General features: G+C 36.5%; 2 protein-coding genes across 5 annotated transcripts; one reads left to right on the top strand and one right to left on the bottom strand.

The window, feature by feature from the left end:
- Window positions 1-737: 737 nt before the first annotated feature.
- Window positions 738-7,507, bottom strand: LOC113732824 (homeobox-DDT domain protein RLT1-like). 3 transcript variants are annotated; one of them, XM_072080854.1, is made up of 9 exons: window positions 6,996-7,507; window positions 5,939-6,034; window positions 5,192-5,839; window positions 3,711-3,797; window positions 3,317-3,414; window positions 1,936-2,406; window positions 1,778-1,852; window positions 1,581-1,675; window positions 738-1,109 (listed from the first exon to the last, which is right to left on the bottom strand). In XM_072080854.1, the coding sequence occupies exons 1-9, from the start codon at window positions 7,000-7,002 to the stop codon at window positions 1,037-1,039; spliced, it is 1,650 nt and encodes a 549-aa protein (XP_071936955.1). In that variant the 5' UTR covers window positions 7,003-7,507; the 3' UTR covers window positions 738-1,036. The 3 variants fall into 3 exon arrangements, with proteins under 3 accessions (XP_071936955.1, XP_027114612.1, XP_027114613.1); XM_027258811.2 differs by lacking the exon at window positions 3,711-3,797 and having other exon boundaries at window positions 6,996-7,505; XM_027258812.2 differs by lacking the exon at window positions 3,711-3,797 and having other exon boundaries at window positions 3,317-3,396; window positions 6,996-7,505.
- A 3,482-nt stretch (window positions 7,508-10,989) lies between these two features.
- LOC113732823 (uncharacterized) lies at window positions 10,990-17,501 on the top strand. Of its 2 annotated transcripts, none has more exons than XM_072080853.1 (7): window positions 10,990-11,406; window positions 11,550-11,630; window positions 11,795-11,832; window positions 11,925-12,004; window positions 16,477-16,560; window positions 16,763-17,002; window positions 17,100-17,211. In XM_072080853.1, the coding sequence occupies exons 1-6, from the start codon at window positions 11,104-11,106 to the stop codon at window positions 16,951-16,953; spliced, it is 777 nt and encodes a 258-aa protein (XP_071936954.1). In that variant the 5' UTR covers window positions 10,990-11,103; the 3' UTR covers window positions 16,954-17,002; window positions 17,100-17,211. The 2 variants fall into 2 exon arrangements, with proteins under 2 accessions (XP_071936954.1, XP_027114611.1); XM_027258810.2 differs by having other exon boundaries at window positions 10,997-11,406; window positions 16,763-16,871; window positions 17,100-17,501.
- The last annotated feature ends 10 nt before the right edge of the window (window positions 17,502-17,511 follow it).

Below are 17,511 nucleotides of genomic sequence, written 5' to 3'. Positions count from 1 at the left end.
AAAGAAATTGGTTTTACGTGGTAGGCATCAAAACTGACAATCACTGGCTGTAGAAAGAGATTGTGCAGACTTTGACAAGCCCATTCAATAGTTCTTTTCCTTTTTTCTTTGGGTTTCATTTCTTCTGATCCTTTCTATTTGTCTTCACAGCAATATCAGAATACTAGTCTCTTGATTTTTATTCCCAAACATCTCGAAATAAAGTACTAGCAACAACTTCATTTTAGCTTTTCATTCATTTATTTTATGTTTTGATAAGCTTGCTTCAATTTACTTATTGCAAACTTGTCTAACTTGATCTTCTTTAAAGGGCACCCTTTTCTCAATTTGTTCCCTTGAGCATAAAAATGTGTCACAACATCCTTATCAAATCTGCGTGAGGGGTCAAACCGATAGCATTGTATAATTTTGGAAGATACAATGTGGGAAATGGTTTTCAATGTTTTACTAACAGGTGTATTTTCACTTTTTAGGATCTCAAATCTCAATTCAGAACGTTGAATGCTAAAAATTCACATATGCTAATGTAGCCATATCACTTGGTCTGTCAGTATCAGGGATTGCAATGGTAAGCCCCATGACAGAATAATGCTTGTTTCAATTTAGCACTCCAAATTACATCTTCGCATATTAAATTCTGTTTTCCCAGGTAGATCAAGTGACTAAGTTAACTTACACAATATCAACCTCTGAAACAGCAGGAGATCTAAAAAACATCAAGAATTAAGCAAATAAGGTTCACATCAAGCACCAAAATTGCTATTATATTGCCAAAAGTTCTTCCTAAACAAATGCTACAGGAACAATATGTACAACAAACAACTAAGAGGCAAAATTAGCAAAGGAATGGTCACAATTTAAGATGAAAAAAGTTTTTCACATTCTATTCACAGAGGTCCTACATTGCTTCTGGCTTTCCTAATGCGGGTTCTAGCTCTTGTGAACCTTAAAACAGTTGCAGAGCACAGAAGCAGCTTTGTTTCCACCGCATGAGCATTAAATGCTTCACAACTTTTCTCTAACCGCCTTCTAAATTTCAATCCACAGAAGAACTAGTGTCTGCAGTCTCGTCATCTTCACTAAAACTAGTTGGCATTTCTGCAGCGGACCTAGAGAATGCATAGATGTAAGCAAGATAAAGCTTTGCATAAAGGTGAAGCTACCAATATACTAGACAAGAAAGCACATTTGGTCATAAATAAAGTATCACAAAAGCCACATTTAGCGGTGAAACTTTGGAAATTCAGAAAAGAAGAAGAACTGCACATGTCAAGTCCTGGTTACAGTAGTTGATCCCCATAAGGGAGAGGGAGAAACAGAGACAGACACTATGTGCCTGCTACATAACATACTAAACATTCATTTTTTTCTGTCAACACTCTTATGTGTATACCCATATGCCTCCAATCAGTGGAGTACCCAGATATTCATCAAAAGACAGGCTAATAAATTACAGACTAAGTTCCGGAAATAGCTATATAAACCTTGAACAAATTCCAGAAGTCACAAGAAGAGAGAGCAATGCACACAAAAGAATCCAAAGAGATAACTTCCATTCAAGTTCCAGTAATTGTTCAAACCTTGGAGCCTGATTTGTCCATGGTGGCACTTCACTCCACGACGTTTTCTTGCTGTAATGCTCTTGAGGAAGTTCATTCCCAACTCTTTTGGCAGACTAGATATCGAGCAAATATCATAAATAATCCACATGTCAAAAAAAAAAGAAAGAAAGAAAGAGAGGACCTGCGTAGGGAAAAGCTTGGATCAGGCAACTTACTGTCAGCCCATTCTTAGGTTGAACTGGATCAAAATTACCATTTAGTGTTAACCTTTCTCCAGAGCTTTTGGCTTCCTAGACATCATTGTCAAAGTAAAAGGAGTCACAAGGGAGGAAATATCAATGATATATGCAGCATGAAGGGGTATTAACTAAACCTTTGCCATTCTTTTAGAGAGGCCTTTATGCGTAAAATCATCATATTCAACACCCTTAGAGGCCAAGTTTGATGACTTAGAGACAAAGTGCTCTGCTGGGGCCACATTGGAGTTCATATCATTATAGTTCTGCAACCAAGGATCTGCATGATCGCTATCAACTCTTGGATTGTGGAGACGTGAATGACGATGTCCAGAAAAAGAATCCAAACTCATCCCTCCATCACCATACTTAGCCTTTCGATCAGGATCCTGGCTATCATAAACACGTGTTTTCCTTGCAGAACCCTCATGGATATCCATAGATGAACTTCTTCCGGCATAAAAGTCACCATGCTTGTGCAAAGGAGATTTCTGCTTGTATTTTGGGGGAAAACAGTTTTCAGAACGATCAGGTCCATGTGCCATTTTAAATCTTGTTCTCTCCATGTCTGAGTCATGAGAGCTTGCCTTTGGGTTGTACTGGGAGCCCTGTAAGGGTATTCAAAGATATCACTGAGTCTCAGTCATGGGTAATATGTGATTGGATAACTGTAAATTGGAGATTGACAAACATTTAAGAAGGAATTTAGAGTACGAAAATTGTACATTTTGCAAAACACAAACTGCAACACAAGCATAGAGTAGTAGGTAGGTAAACACACATTCCCGTGATCAAAGGAGCCTTGTTTGTCAGTTTGTCATTGGTGAAAAAGGCATAATAGGAACTTACAAAGAATTCAAGCAGACTCAAGACAAACAGAAAGACTAATAGAACAAATTGTCAATCATTCACAACTTCTCAATGGACAATCAGTAAAACTAAGTTAAGAAGCAAGCTGGTTTGGCTTTATTTACATTGCTCTTGAGAGCAAATTACAGACTGTTCTGGAAATTCAGTGTCTTAAAAGCCAGCCTTCACGGCATACAGCCTGGCAAAGTAATCCATCATATGAAATTTCACTAACAAATAAATAATTCAGGATAAATGCAATAAATATGAAATCTAATTAGCCAATGCAGAAGTTTCCATTGCAACCTAAATAAAGTGACACTCTTTCTTCACATCAATGCATTTGACTGATGAAAAATCAAATTTGTGTGAATGCATTATGAAGCACCTGAAAGGTGTTCAAATACCGCTGTAAACTCAGGTGATCATTGCCACAAGGACATGAGCAATCCTTAAACACAGCAGCTGCCTAATTTGTCAATTATTCAGATTGGTGAAATTGTGCAAGTTTATTAATCCCTCCCACCCCCCCACCCCCCCCGCCACCCCAAAAAAAAAAAGAAAAAAAAACAACAAAAGGGAGTAAAACTTTTGATGTAAAGAAAGATTAAGAAACAAGAAATCTTCATAAAAGATTAAGAAACAAGAAATCTTCGTAGTCCCACTTACGCTGCCCAAATTAGAATTCTTGTGAACCATGGAATTTTCTGGTGAGCGGGGTAGAACAGCCTCTTCAGCATAATAAGATTCTGTCATTTTGGTAGAATCTGTAAATCAGATATTCAAAAAGAGTAGCTCAAGCAACTGAGATCTACTTGCCAAAAAAGTATACTATCCACTCAACAGCAACAGAGCATCAGAATTCGGATGTATTTATAGACCAAAACAGAAAGAAATTGAAAATGTCAAAGTAACTTCACTAAACCAACAGAAAGGAATCCAGAATTTGATTCGCATATTCAAGTGTGTTGTTTCAAGTATTAAACTGATTTGACCTATTAACACTAACAATTTACTGTAAGTGAAAAACTTTGCAAACCATTTATGAAAAGCTCTAGCTAACATTTAGTTGAAAACAGGTGTTGCCAGTTCAAGGCTAACACTTCTTGTTTGTTGAGGCTCTGACTGCAGATTGCCGCCAATAATTTCACTGTAAAAAAAGCAAAACCAATCATGTGACAAGCACAAAAGATGCACATGTAAATTTAGGCCACAGAACAAGCCGTTTCTTCATTTAACAAAAAGATGTGTGCATTTACTCAAGATGGAACAGGAAAGCATTAAAAATTTAGAAGAAATAGAAGAATGGTCTGACAATGCCTTATCAGCACACTTCAAGAGAAAAATAATTGGACAGTTTCATCGTATCAAATCCATTGTCTGAAAACTGACAATATGCTAAATCCTGAGTGTAAAAAAAGATCTCAAAGAAAAATTCTTATACAAGAGGTTATTAGACAATTAATATCCAGAATTGAATAAGAGTGAAAATTCAGTACTTATCTAGCACTAAGAGATAGGTGTGAAAGGTTGTGTTCTATATAGTTAAATAAGAAAAAGTTGGCCTACCAAGCAAAGATATATAAACATCGTAAGTGGCACATTCAACAGGAGCTCATCCATATCTCCTAGTGGCATTTGGTAGTCCCAGAACTTAAGTTAGTTCAAGCAATCATAAATCGTAACTCAATGTGTTCAAAAATATCAAATGCTCTAAATGCTCTAAATATTTTTAAAACATGTGAAAAATGAGTCAACAAACATACATGCCACCTCAATATTTAATTTAGCTGCCAGTGAATTAGTTCTAAACCTGACACAAAAAACTTCCTTTGCATCAAAACAAGTTGATGTCCTAGTATGATTTAGCTTAAAAATGATATCTATAAAAAAATGTGGGGTTTGACAGAATAGTTTATCTAAACTTAAGAAAAACATATGAACATGCAAAGGTGCTATGTTTATTCATGTAAAACCTATGGAGAAGCAAAGCAACTTTTTGTCGTTATTATTCTTTTGAGGGAATAACATTATAACAAGACGACAAAAAGGGAAGCAGAATATAAATGTTGGACTTGAGGTACAATACTTTTTCCATACTAGATGACAATGAATCCAGAGGTCTAGAACAGAATTATTTCTTGTTTCCATTGGCTTTTACATGACTTCACTTTCACCCAAATACACAAAAGGACAGCATCAATTCTCTCCACAAAAGGAGAAGAAAGTTCATGACACGTCATGCCAAAAAGAAGTCCATGATTCACCAATCAATCCATGTTCACAGATCCTAGTTCATCGCTATCTTTACTATGAAATGGTAAAAATGCAAAACCACGCAAGCTGTAAGCCTTAGCTTTGAGTTGGATGCATAAGCAAAAATTAATATTTAAATTTGATTAATGGCATTTTGATAACAACACCTAAAGCACGTACAGCCTGAACTGTTCACCAAATAAGACCATACAAACTTTCCCAATTGTTCAAAAAAAATAGGTTAACACTATTGAAGCAAACAAAAAAAATGATGTTCATCTAACTCACCATTGGGTGGCTCCTGAATTGAAGACTCAAATGCTCCAGGGGGCAGTGGATCAAATTCAACACCAAGTGGTGGACCATCAGCCCGGTAATGTCTCCCCAGCTGCCTCTTAACTGCAGTAATAGCAGCATTCTCAACCTGACCCTTCACTTTTAAATATCCTGATGGGCCACTTCTTGGTTTTACCTCCTTTATCTCCATCGGCAAACTCTGTGCTTGGTATCTTGAATTTGCCAAAGCAAAACGATCCCTATCTTGAGGAAAGGACATATTCCTTAAAGAAGAGCTACTTCCAGATGATGTATCATCAGCTGAACCATGATTCCCCGTATAATGGCTACCAAGCTCATAAGTGAGATCTGCAGCAGAATACTCTTGGCCAACTAATCTTCTACTTTCAACTTCTCTTGGATCGTAATTCCTATCATCCCCTTGTTTAGTGCTGCCACAAGAGTCCTGCCTAAGTCCACTCCCACGATCTTGTAAGATACTGCTTGAACGATCTTGTCTTCCATTTGCATATGCTTCAGGATTCGCTAATCTCTTATCTTTCAACCTTCTGTGGCAAAACCACCCAGAAACCTGCTTTTCCGTCAATCCTACTGACTTAGCAAATTCTTCTTTCAATGCCTCTGTAGGATATTTGTGCTCTGGAAAAAGTAACAGTTCGCTCTCGTTACACATGCAAGTGAAGATAATAAGACAAAAACAAATACCATAAAATGAAAAGTCCAAAAAAGTTATTATACCATCATACAATTTCTCTAAAGCTTCCACCTGAGCACGTGTTTTGACTATTCTCTTCTTGTTCATTTCTGGAATAACTTTATCATCTTCAGAGTGCTCTTTACAGGTTCCAGAACATCAAAAGAAGAAGCAAACCATCAGAAAATTCAAAATATCATCAGCTTTGATGACAATGGTTAAAGAGCTCAAATGTTCTTCAGGAGTCACCATTTCCATGACATCCAGACTACTATGAGAACCCAAAAACATGAAACCACTGCCATAATTTGAGGCCCCTCTGGCTACTTATTAGGCAGTTGTAGACCACTAAAATCCCAAAATGAGCTTGCAACAAGCCTATACAGGAGAAAACTGATATAGCTACAATATCAGCAGAAGCAAAACCTTGTACAACCAAGGCTAGAAACAAAGTATCCATCTTCTCTTACAAACTCTGATATGATAAGCTAGAACGTACAAATCACACGAGTGAAACTCCTAAAGCATGAAGGATTTGTGAAAGGAAAAATTTTGCACCGAAAGAAGATTCCATTTTATTTTTACATATGCAAATTTGACATGGCTCTAGCAAAATTTTCTCCATTTGTCCAGACCAAGTTCAATCCAAACTTAACAAACTTGACCAAAATTGCCCAAAATTCTCATAATGGTAACATATGAAGAATCACTAAACGAGCAGAATTGCATCTATATATTCTGCACCTGTAAAATTACAAGATCTAAAGCATGAAGCTAAGAGAAAGCCGAAAAACAAATCTGAAAACATTTCAGATGATCACAGACAGCACTATTAAAACTTAAAAACCCAGAAATCTTTACCAGAATTAGCGAGAAATAAAATGTCATTGCAATGTATATGAGCACACAATTAGGCGTCATGCACATGACTTTCCTCCATCATAAAGAACACAAAAGAAAAGCCAAAAATCCAAAATTAACAGAAGTTCAAATTGAATCAATCAAAAACAAGCAAAACCCAATTGCCAAAACACCAAAAACAACACAAAAATCCACGAACAAACAGCCAAAAAACTACAAGTCAAAATCAATAAACCATACCTCCCATGTTTATTAACCAAAATTCAAAAGGGGTCTTGCTAAAAAGGGCTTCCTCAATTCCTTCCGCCCTTTCTTTTATCCCGTTTTCCCTCTCTGCTACTGACTCGTCATTGCAAGCAAAACAAGAGTTTCGCAGACGGAGAATGCAAGGGCCAGATAGAAAAGCAAGAAAAACTCAAACTTTTTTGTTTATTTTCTCATTTCTGGGCTTGAATTTACGAGATTTTGAGAATCTCAAACTGCTGTTGCATGAGGTTTTTAACACTTCTAATGTATTGATGATGATTTACGTACTAGTATTCTCTTTTGTCTTTGGGGGAAGACGTAAATAAAATTAATCGATGGCTGGATGCTGAAGGGGTATTAAAAAAAAGGGGCAAAGAATCAGAAAACTCGAATAGACCCAATCCAATGAGCTTTTGTATTTTTCCTGGGGAAGGGATGGGATGGATGCCTTCAACTGACGTGACCAGATTACTAGTACCAATTTTATGTTGTTATCTAAATACTTCGCTTGCAATTTTAGCTTTCTCTATTGGTTTTTTTTTTTTTTTTTTTTTGTTTATAAAAGATCTCTATTGCTTGGTTCATTGTTACAAATTTACAATTTGCACATGTTTGGTAATACTACTGTGGTGAAGCAAGCAAGGCATTGAATGGTAAGCGGTAACGCATTAACTCATAGGATTGGGCCCTAGCAAAATAATTACTACTTGACGCGAGGGTGTTTTTATCCCTTCCACGGTTCTAAAACTATCCGATTATAGTTCTGTGATCATTGATTTTGGTTATTAAAAAAAATTGATGCTAAATTATTAAGTATTAAATATAATACATTTGAGCGTATATCACATTCAGTGATGAGTGAATAACTTATTACTTAATTTTGGAAACAAATTTTGTCTAAAAAATTCAGTACTACCTAATTAATTCAAATGTTCAATTTTTTATTATCAAACGGTTTGAATGTGTTAAGATCTGAATCCATTAAATTTAAGTGCTGAATTGAATTATTAAACAGGACCTTAGTTGCATACCATTCTAAAATTGATGCTAAATTAATACAACAATGAATTTGAATAAAGATAAAACTGAAGACAAATAAATATAGAAGAGAATTAAGATTTTGATTTATATATTATCCATCATGAAAATGTGATGTACATTTTATAATAAAAAAAACCATCACATTATTGAATTTTACTGAAAATTTTAAATAAAAGAAAAGGCATATGATTTTCTCATTGAAATTAAAATGAATTATGAAAAAAAAATCTCAAATACTTCTTCTCAATGTCCCAAGTAACCCTATCATTTTGAATTTTTAAATAATAGTTCTAACCAAAATCGAATCGTGCGGTTTTAGTTCTGATTCTTTTTCCTAAGAATCGAAACTACAAATCTTTATCTACGATTACTAACTTTCTCGGTTCCGATTTTAGTTCTATTTTGTGGTTTTTATTCTAGTTCATCGATTCTTGGTCAGTAGATTCTAATTAGTTCTTAATTCCAAACCAAACCACGATAACCCTTTGCTCCAATCTTATTTATCTAACATATCTTGATTAATAGCTCTTTCATTAAGTATGAAACTTTTGGTTCAATGGGTGTTTATTCACATGACCTCGACTTGGGGTTAATAGTAATTTTCTCGCTTTATACATTATTATTATTTCGAGGACAAATTCTTGGTATGCTCCCTATGGTTAAATATTCTTCATGCTTTTCTTGTTTTACTTCCCCCCCCCCCCCCCCCCCCCCTTTTCACAACTTGCGGTATCTAACGGCTAAAATCAAAAGTTTCTCTTTTCAATTAAATCTTTGGATATTCCCTCCACTTTGCAGTCCAATTCCAAAGTCCAGTCTTACAATTCAGGTAGGATTAATTAGGTGGAATTCCTTTCAATTTACCACATGTGGAAGCATACGATTGCTTGTATCAGTTACAGTCCACAAAACAACTTGACATTATAGGTGTCAAACAAACTCATTTAACTAAATTTACCCATACCCGTATGGGTATCTTAAGTTTTTGTATATGTGTATAAATAAATTACCCAATAATACCCAATATTATTAAATGGGTATTATTGGATAACCCATCAAATTCAATTAACCCATTTAGAATTATTTTTCCCCAAACTTCCTCTCTTTCCTCACCTTTTTTTTTTCAAAATTTTCATTTTGTCATTATGTTAACTACTTTTGTTTCATTATTATTATTATTATTTATTGGTTTTATCTTATCATTTTATTTTCTCTTAGTTTGTTAACTTGCTCATTTTTTAGCATTACCAATTTATGACAACTTTTAGCTTTTTTCCCTACCTTTTTCAAAATAAAAATTTAAATTTACACATGAAAAAATGTTAGGGATTCAAATTTTGGATTAATTTTTTATGTTAATTTTTATAGTACTTAGTTCAAATTTTTATATTCTTATTGTTTAATTATTAAATAGTATGTAATTTTGCAATATAGAGTACGAATGGAAAAAAAATTGGTAATTAAGCTTATTGAGCATTATAAGTAAATATTTAAAACTAATGGTGGGTGCAAATGGTGGTAATTTAGGGGTGGGTACGGGTTGGGTACCCGTCCCATTCACCATTTAGCTAACCCGACCCGTATCTTGCGGGTCAGTCATTTTCTGACCCTTACCCGCCCCGCATATCAGCGGGTATCCGATTATAGGGTACCCGCTGAGATAGGGTCGGGTCAGCGGGTACCCGTCCCGCCCCATTTATCATTTAATTTTTTTAAAAAAATGATTTATACCAATTCAATTTTATATTTTACACATTCATCTAAGATTTAATAAATTTTTTTCTAAAAAAAGGTTTTCCACCCAGAAACAAGCATGTGAAGAGAATATAAGATAAAGGAAAAAAATTAAAAGAATTCAAAATCAATAAAAATTTGAAATAAGTAGCACAATTTTTAGTATATATGTTTCACATTAATTAAACTTTTTTTTATAAAATATAAGTTAATGACCTCTACAAATGAATCTTGTAAATAAACTATAGTCTCTCATATTTGTAATACAATTTGTTCAATAAAATTACTTATTTAGTTCTAAATTATTATTTTATAGTATGTGTATAAAAATAAAACTAAAAAATATATATATGCGGGGCGGATCGGGTACCCGCGGGTTTTTAATTATGTTATCCTAACCCGCCCCGCATCTTAACGGGTACCCGACCCTCTTTTGACCCAATCAAATAATAAAAATTGGATATCCTAATTTTCGGATCGGATATGACGGATTTTTCGGTTAGCAAATAATTTTACCCACCCCTAGGTGGTATAAATTGATAATTTAGTTTGCAAAAATGAATTTAAATAAGTTTATAAAAAGTTAAAACAAATGGGTTATAAGTGAGTAATTGAATTACCCAATTCATTTTTTGACTTACTCATTTATATCTATCTAATTAAACGGGTATAAATGTGTTGACTCGCTTATATCCATTACCCATTTTAACCAATCCAAATCCGTCTAAGTCACCCATTTTGACACATCTACTTGACATTAAATCATGCAATGCTTTATTTTCTTAATGTCTTGCCTCGTTGGTAATTTGGTAATTTGTTTTTTTTTATGAAAATTTTTTTGGATGAGCCCGGTTTCGATTACTACTATAGGTAAGAGCATGCATTCGAAACCATAGGTTACTTACAGAGGTTCTTACAGATCGCCTACCAACACTGCCCTCACATCAGTGAGATTTGAACGCACGATTTTTTGTGAAAAAAGTGATTTGTTCTTGTCAACTGAACCAACTTGTGTTTACTAATTTGGTATTTCGTAGCAATGAGTTTCAGTCTGCCAAGAAAATGACAAAAGAAAAAGGAAGAGATCTTAAAAAGAAATATTGGAGATAACATTCGATCCTTTTAAATAGGATATTCCATTGAAAGGCAATGGGGTCCACAAAATATCATCAAGACAAGAATGACATGGCCATAGTTTGAAACACACAATAACAGTTCAGCTACTTTTCTGAACCAAAATTACCTTCTACTAACATAAACTGCAAATTGATCCATATACTAGACCGCGTGAGTAATTGACATAACCAAATTCTGTACAAGAAAGCCAATGGAAAGTTCATTATTCTGCAACCAAAATGCAGTTGGAAATTTATCAAAATTTCAAGAAACAGTTAAGGATATTATTGTTAACCGTCGTAATTCTCCCTCCACCTGCTCATTTCCATCTGCTCTTACCCCTCCAACCTTGAAAACTTCACTTCCTTTTCTTTCTTCATTTTCTTCTTGTTCATTCAGATTGAATTGTTACCGTAAAGATGATGAACATCTATCCACTTCTTTGGCTTATGATGTTCTTGGTTTAGCCCCTGATTGTACTCCAGCCGAACTCAAGGCTGCTTTTCGCGCCAAAGTATGCCATGTTTTCCGACTAAAATTGATCGATTCACGACATGTTTTTTTCAGCATTCTGGATTCTGTGGTTCTTCAGAAACATGGGTTCTTGTGGTTTGATCAGTTTGATTATGTCGATGATACTGGCTTTTGTGGACACAGGTTAAAGAGTATCATCCTGATGTCAGACAAGATAAGGGAAGCTCAGATATGATGATTCGTCGTGTAATTAAAGCATATGAGGTACAACTAGTTGTTTTAATACCTTGAATTACGCTTCTCTGAATGCTAAGTACTTGTGATTTTCATAACACTTAGACAAAAGCTACGACTTAGCAAATCTTGTACCAAATGTTAGCATTTGTTGGCATGAGACATCTGACTGCTCTTTTTCTATATTTGACCAGATATTATCGAACTGCAGCAGGTCAGAAATTATTGAGAGGTAATCTAAGTACATAGTATTTTCAGAATCTTTGGTAGTTGTAATACATGTATGGAAAAGTATTCACTGGTTGGTAATTGCATCATCTGTAGGGAATGTATGGACCCATTCGATGAACCAGAATGTGAAGCATTTGATGTATTTGTTAATGAGGTTCTTTGTGTTGGAAAAGGTACCGTTTTCTTCACATCTTCAGAAATGTTAGAAATAGGGTCCATTAGCTACCTAGAACTGAATTTCAGTGAAAGAAACTATGTACTTCATCCAAGAACATTGGTGCAGACTGCAGACTGCCTGAAATAGGAAAATTCCTATAACTGAGTTAAGTATATGTTTAACTTAGACCCATGAACTGTTGGTTGAAGTATATTATGCCCTCGTTTTAATTGCCCAGAACTTTGGAAAGACAACTTTTTGATCCAACCTTGATCCCCAAAGTCGTGAAAATCTGACTGGCCAATAACATTTAGCACAGATTAAGAAACTCCTGGTGTTAAGAATAGGTATCTTGGACCTTTTCTTGGATAAACATATTTTGTTTTGGTGTGCAAATTACACTGAAAAAAAAATTTTCCAATAACAAGGTGGGGAGAAATGTCTGCTTTGCCTACAAAAATTCTTGTGATGCTAGCTTTTCCTAGAAAAACTTGTAGTAGAGAAAATTATCTGTTAGCTGCAAGTCCAAAAATCATCATATTTCTCTCTTGAACACCCAACTAGAAAGTAGGATACCGATTAAAAAAGATCTCTTCTCTTCTTTTATTTCCTATCATTTTCATTTCATCTTCGATTGTATTATTTGTAAACTCGAAAACTAGGGCCCTGTTTGGAAGCTTGGTTTTTTACCAAATTTGTATAAAACTAGTTTTTTAACAACTTTTGCTACAGGAACCCCAAAAAACTTATCAAAATTTTTAACCTACACACTTAAAATATCCAAAACACAAAAAAAAAAAATTCCCTTCCCATTTTCTACTTCTTCCTCTCCCACCACCACCTCCATTGCCGACTCTGTCACCAATTTCCGGTGCCGGTCTTTTTTTTCCCCCCTTTTTTTCCCTCTCCCCCTCTTCCTCCCCTGCCATCATCCTCTCTTGTCTTTTTTTTTTCTCTCTACGTCCGGCGCAAAGGGGAGTGGCGCAGAGGGGGGCGGCGAGGGGGGCAGAGGGGGGCGACGCAGAGGGGGACGGCGGGGGAGAGAGGGAAGGCGGGGGGAGGGGGAAGGGGCAGAGGGGGCTGGCGCAGAGGGGGCCAGCGGGAGAGAGGGGGAAGGCGGGGCAGAGGGGGGTGGCGAGGGGGGCGGCGCAGAGGGGGACGGCGGGGGAGAGAGGGAAGGCGGGGGGAGGGGGAAGAGGCAGAGGAGGGTGGCGGGGGAGAGAGGGAAGGCGGGGCAGAGGGGGGTGGCGGGGCAGAGGGGGCAGAAGGGGGTGGCGGGGGGAGGGGAAAGGCGGGGCAGAGGGGGGCGACGGGAGGTGGAGTTGCTGCTGGGGGTGGCGGAGGTAACGGGGAAGAAGAAGGAGAAGAAGAAGAAGAAGAAAAAGAGAGGAAAGAAAAGAAAAAGGAAAGAAAGAAAAAGAAAAAGAAAAAGAAAAAGAAAGGGAAAGAGAAAAAAAAAGTTTTTCACCTTACAAAAACTTCTACAAAATTTTTTCAAAAACTTCTACAGTGCACTACAGTAAAGTTTTAGACAAACTCCCAAAAAACTCAAGGTTCCAAACGGGCCCTAGGATCAGGATACTATGTTTGATTCTGCATTCAGCAAACTTTACTCCTGCAATCCATCTTTTTTGAGGACTTTCATCCTGTCGAGCACTCAAACATGAATTTGGAAAACATTCAAATTTTCCGGAACAGCAACAGCAAATAGATTGCAAGAGATCAACCTTTCTGAGCCAATTAAGAAATATGCCTTATGTATATATGTGCTATCTATATAAATGGGAAAATGCATTAAACTCTCCCAGGAATCCTTCCTGAAACTTGGCCTTATATTATGTTAGGACTGACCCAAGAATAAACAAACTAAAGTTAGATCAAAATAGGCGGTATAACCGATCATATAAAGATTAGGCGGTAGACACCAGCCATATAATAATTAGGCGGTAAAACCGACCATATAAAAAAAAGAGTTGTGGCAACCCAATGAAGACAAATAACAAAAAATAAAAGATACCAAAATTTACGTGGTTTGGTCAAATTGACCTACGTCCACGGACGAGGGAGGAGCAATATTTCTACTATGAAGAAGAAATACAAAAGCCATAGGAAAGTGGTTTCTAAGCCAAAATGGCACTTACAAAAGGTTTAGGAAATATTCCTAAACTCAAAACAAGAGAGCCTAAAATATTTGACTATAAATGGACTAGATGACTCAAGAAACTAATAGCCCATATAACTCTCTTGAGTGGTGCAATTGATTCCTTCATAAACCCCTTCTATTTATAGGCTCTCCAACGAAGCCTTCCTGCTGTTTGCTGCGATATGGGACGAAAGAATTATGCCACAGTCAAACATTGCGGCCGTTGGAAAAATCAACAAATAGCCTGCCAATGTGCCCTGGTAAAGCACATTGGCAAGCTGTGAAGTGGATTCTCAGATACTTGCGAGATACTTCAAATGCAAGTTTGGAGTTTGGAAGAAATAATAATACTTTGGTTGGTTTTGTAGACTCAAACTACGCTGGGGATCTTGACAGGAGAAGATCACTTTCAGGCTATGTATTTTGCATTGGCGGTTGTGCTGTTAGTTGGAAAGTTACTCTACAACCTGTCGTAGCTTTGTCTACTACATAAGTAGAATATATGGCTGTGACCGAGGCAATCAAAGAAGCCTTGTGGTTGAAGAGTTTGTTTAGCGAGCTTAGTCTACATCAAGGTGTTACTGTTATTCACTGTGATAGTCAAAGTGTCATACACTTGACTAAAGATCAGATGTATCATGAGAGGACGAAACATATTGATGTGAAATATCACTTTATCCGGGATATCATTGCTGAAGAGAAAGTCCTTGTTCGAAAGATTAATACTAAGGAGAATCTTGCTAACATGTTTACGAAACCTCTTCCAGTTTACAAGTTCAAGCAGTGCTTGGATTTGATTGGTGTTCATTGTGTGTGATTTGGCCCATTAGGGCTTATGTGGATAAGGTGGAGCAATTTTACTATTGTCGATGGTAGGACTAGAAATTATGCCAAGGTGGAGATTTGTTGATTTTTCCAACGGTCGCAATGTTTGACTGTGGCATAATTCTTTCGTCCCACATCGCAGCAGACAGCAGGAAGGCTTCGTTGGAGAGCCTATAAATAGAAGGGGTTTATGAAGGAATCAATTGCACCACTCAAGAGAGTTATATGGGCTATTAGTTTCTTGAGTCATCTAGCCCATTTATAGTCAAATATTTTAGGCTCTCTTGTTTTGAGTTTAGAAATATTTCCTAAACCTTTTGTAAGTGCCATTTTGGCCTAAGAACCACTTTCCTATGGTTTTTGTATTTCTTCTTTGTAGTAGAAATATTGCTCCTCCCTCGTCCGTGGACGTAGGTCAATTTGACCGAACCACGTAAATTTTGGTGTCTTTTATTTTTTGTTATTTGTCTTCATTGGGTTGTCACAACCCTTTTTTTTATATGATCGATTTTACCGCCTAATTATTATATGGCTGATGTCTACCGCCTAATCTTTATATGGTTGGTTATACCGCCTATTTTGGTCTAACTTTAGTTTGTTTATTCTTGAGTCAGTCCTAACATATTATTCTGTCATAGTATTCATCCTGATCCTAAATTATCGAGGCCTTTTGACGATTGGAGAAACATAGACATGAATTTTTTGGTACTGAGCCGATTTGTGGAATGGATTTGGACGATGTGAAACACTATAGCCATTCTGAGTTAAAAGGAAATGACAGAGAGTTTGAGTAAGGACAACAATATTCAAAAAACCTGGTTTGGGAGATTGTTCAGGGCAAGGATTCAGCAAGATACAGAAATAAAAGAGGTGACCCTAAAGACATGGGATGTTTTTTCATTTTTTCAAAGTAAGCTGGAAAGGGCATCCAGCTAGAGTACATGATGAAATCGTATTGCTAATGAAGGAAGCATTGACATCACACAAGAATTGAGTGAAACTCATTGGATACTCATGTGACGATAAGCTGGCTGTCCTCTACGATCTCAACTCATTGGTAGTGAGTTGTTTCTTGGAAGAGGAAGGCTCATGACCTGATGTGGAATATGTCATACCCACCTTGGAAGACTTGATTTGGGAATTTGAAAGGGATCTGTCTCTCATGTGGAAAGGGGCAAGGATTAAAAGTAAGAAATTTAATTGATCACAGAAGAATCATTCATGGGAACTTACGCAGCGCAGATGCATCACTAGCAGAGAAAAGTTGCAGTAGAAAATTTTTCATCTTTGATATGTTAATTTGCAGATAGTTTATTTTTCTGATGAATAAGGGGTATCGAGTGAAGTTGTCAATATTCTTTTTCCGATAGGTTATGTCTCAAGCTGTCTTAATCTACTTGCAGCAATATGTTCTGCCAGATTAAAAATCACACTGCAGTACCTGACATTGTTGAACCTGAGCTTATACACCATAAAATCTGCTTTTTTGTGCTGAGGTTCTGTTCTATGATTTTCTGCAGGCTGTCCATATTCATGTGTTAAGAGAGCACCTCATGCATTTGAGTTTTCTTCTTTAACAGGAACTGCTCGTGCAACTTCTCAAGGTACCTCATCCTCTACTAGCTTTCATATTTTGTAAGCAGTTGGCTAATCTTACGTGTAGAATATTGGCAAATGTTAATTTCCAGCATATCCTTGCTTTCTAGATTTCTTAAGAAGTTCCATTCATGTAGTTCCCTCACAAATATTTCAATACTTCTTCCTTATTGATTGTTGGGTTTGGAATCTGACTTTACTTTTGCCTAGGACATGGCAAAGATTATCAAGTGCAGAGTGCAGTTGGCCAGTGCCCCATGAGTTGTATTTACTTTGTTACACCTTCTCAGCGAATCATTCTGGAAGAGCTACTTGATAGGTGCATCGAATCTGTTTTTTTTTATATAGCTAACATATGCTACTTCCCTTTTTGCTTGCTTTGGCTCCATAGAACTTTATAAACTGATTCATCTGAATGAAGACCCTATCAGTCATCACTAGAATTGAGTTGTAAGAAAGTGCAATGATCTTTGCTTCACTATTAGTTCATTTTTTTCATATGCTCTTTACTTATACCAATCACTTGCAAACATGCTTCGTCTTGCAGCATCATTGGTGCACCATATGATACTTCAGCAGAGGCAGACTTGCTTTATTCTCTCATTGTGAAGGCCAAATTTGAAAACAATCGGTACCGAAAGCCCAAGCAACAGCCGAAGGTCTCCACCAAACATGTAGATTGGTTTTGATCATCTGCACCACGGCTGTTTGGAAATTACTTAGAAGTGCTATAACAACTCATGCTTGTCATTTGGCAAAGAATGTAGCGCGAGGACGTCTAAGTTAGCGAGCAGAATTTACAATTTTACACATCTAATGGCTGCCTAGTTTCTTACAGGCTTCTGAAATGCCATCAGAAAACGAGCAGTTTGCCATCAAGGAACGCTGTCTGAAACACTAGAGTGCCATTTTTCTTATATACAGGAGTGACTAAAGTTTGCTTACTGCAGATCAAGAGT

This window comes from Coffea arabica, chromosome 2e, assembly GCF_036785885.1.
Source record: "Coffea arabica cultivar ET-39 chromosome 2e, Coffea Arabica ET-39 HiFi, whole genome shotgun sequence".
Taxonomy (NCBI): Eukaryota; Viridiplantae; Streptophyta; class Magnoliopsida; order Gentianales; family Rubiaceae; genus Coffea; species Coffea arabica.
The sequence above is the reverse complement of the archived record's forward strand: the minus strand, read 5'-3'. Positions and strand labels throughout refer to the sequence as shown.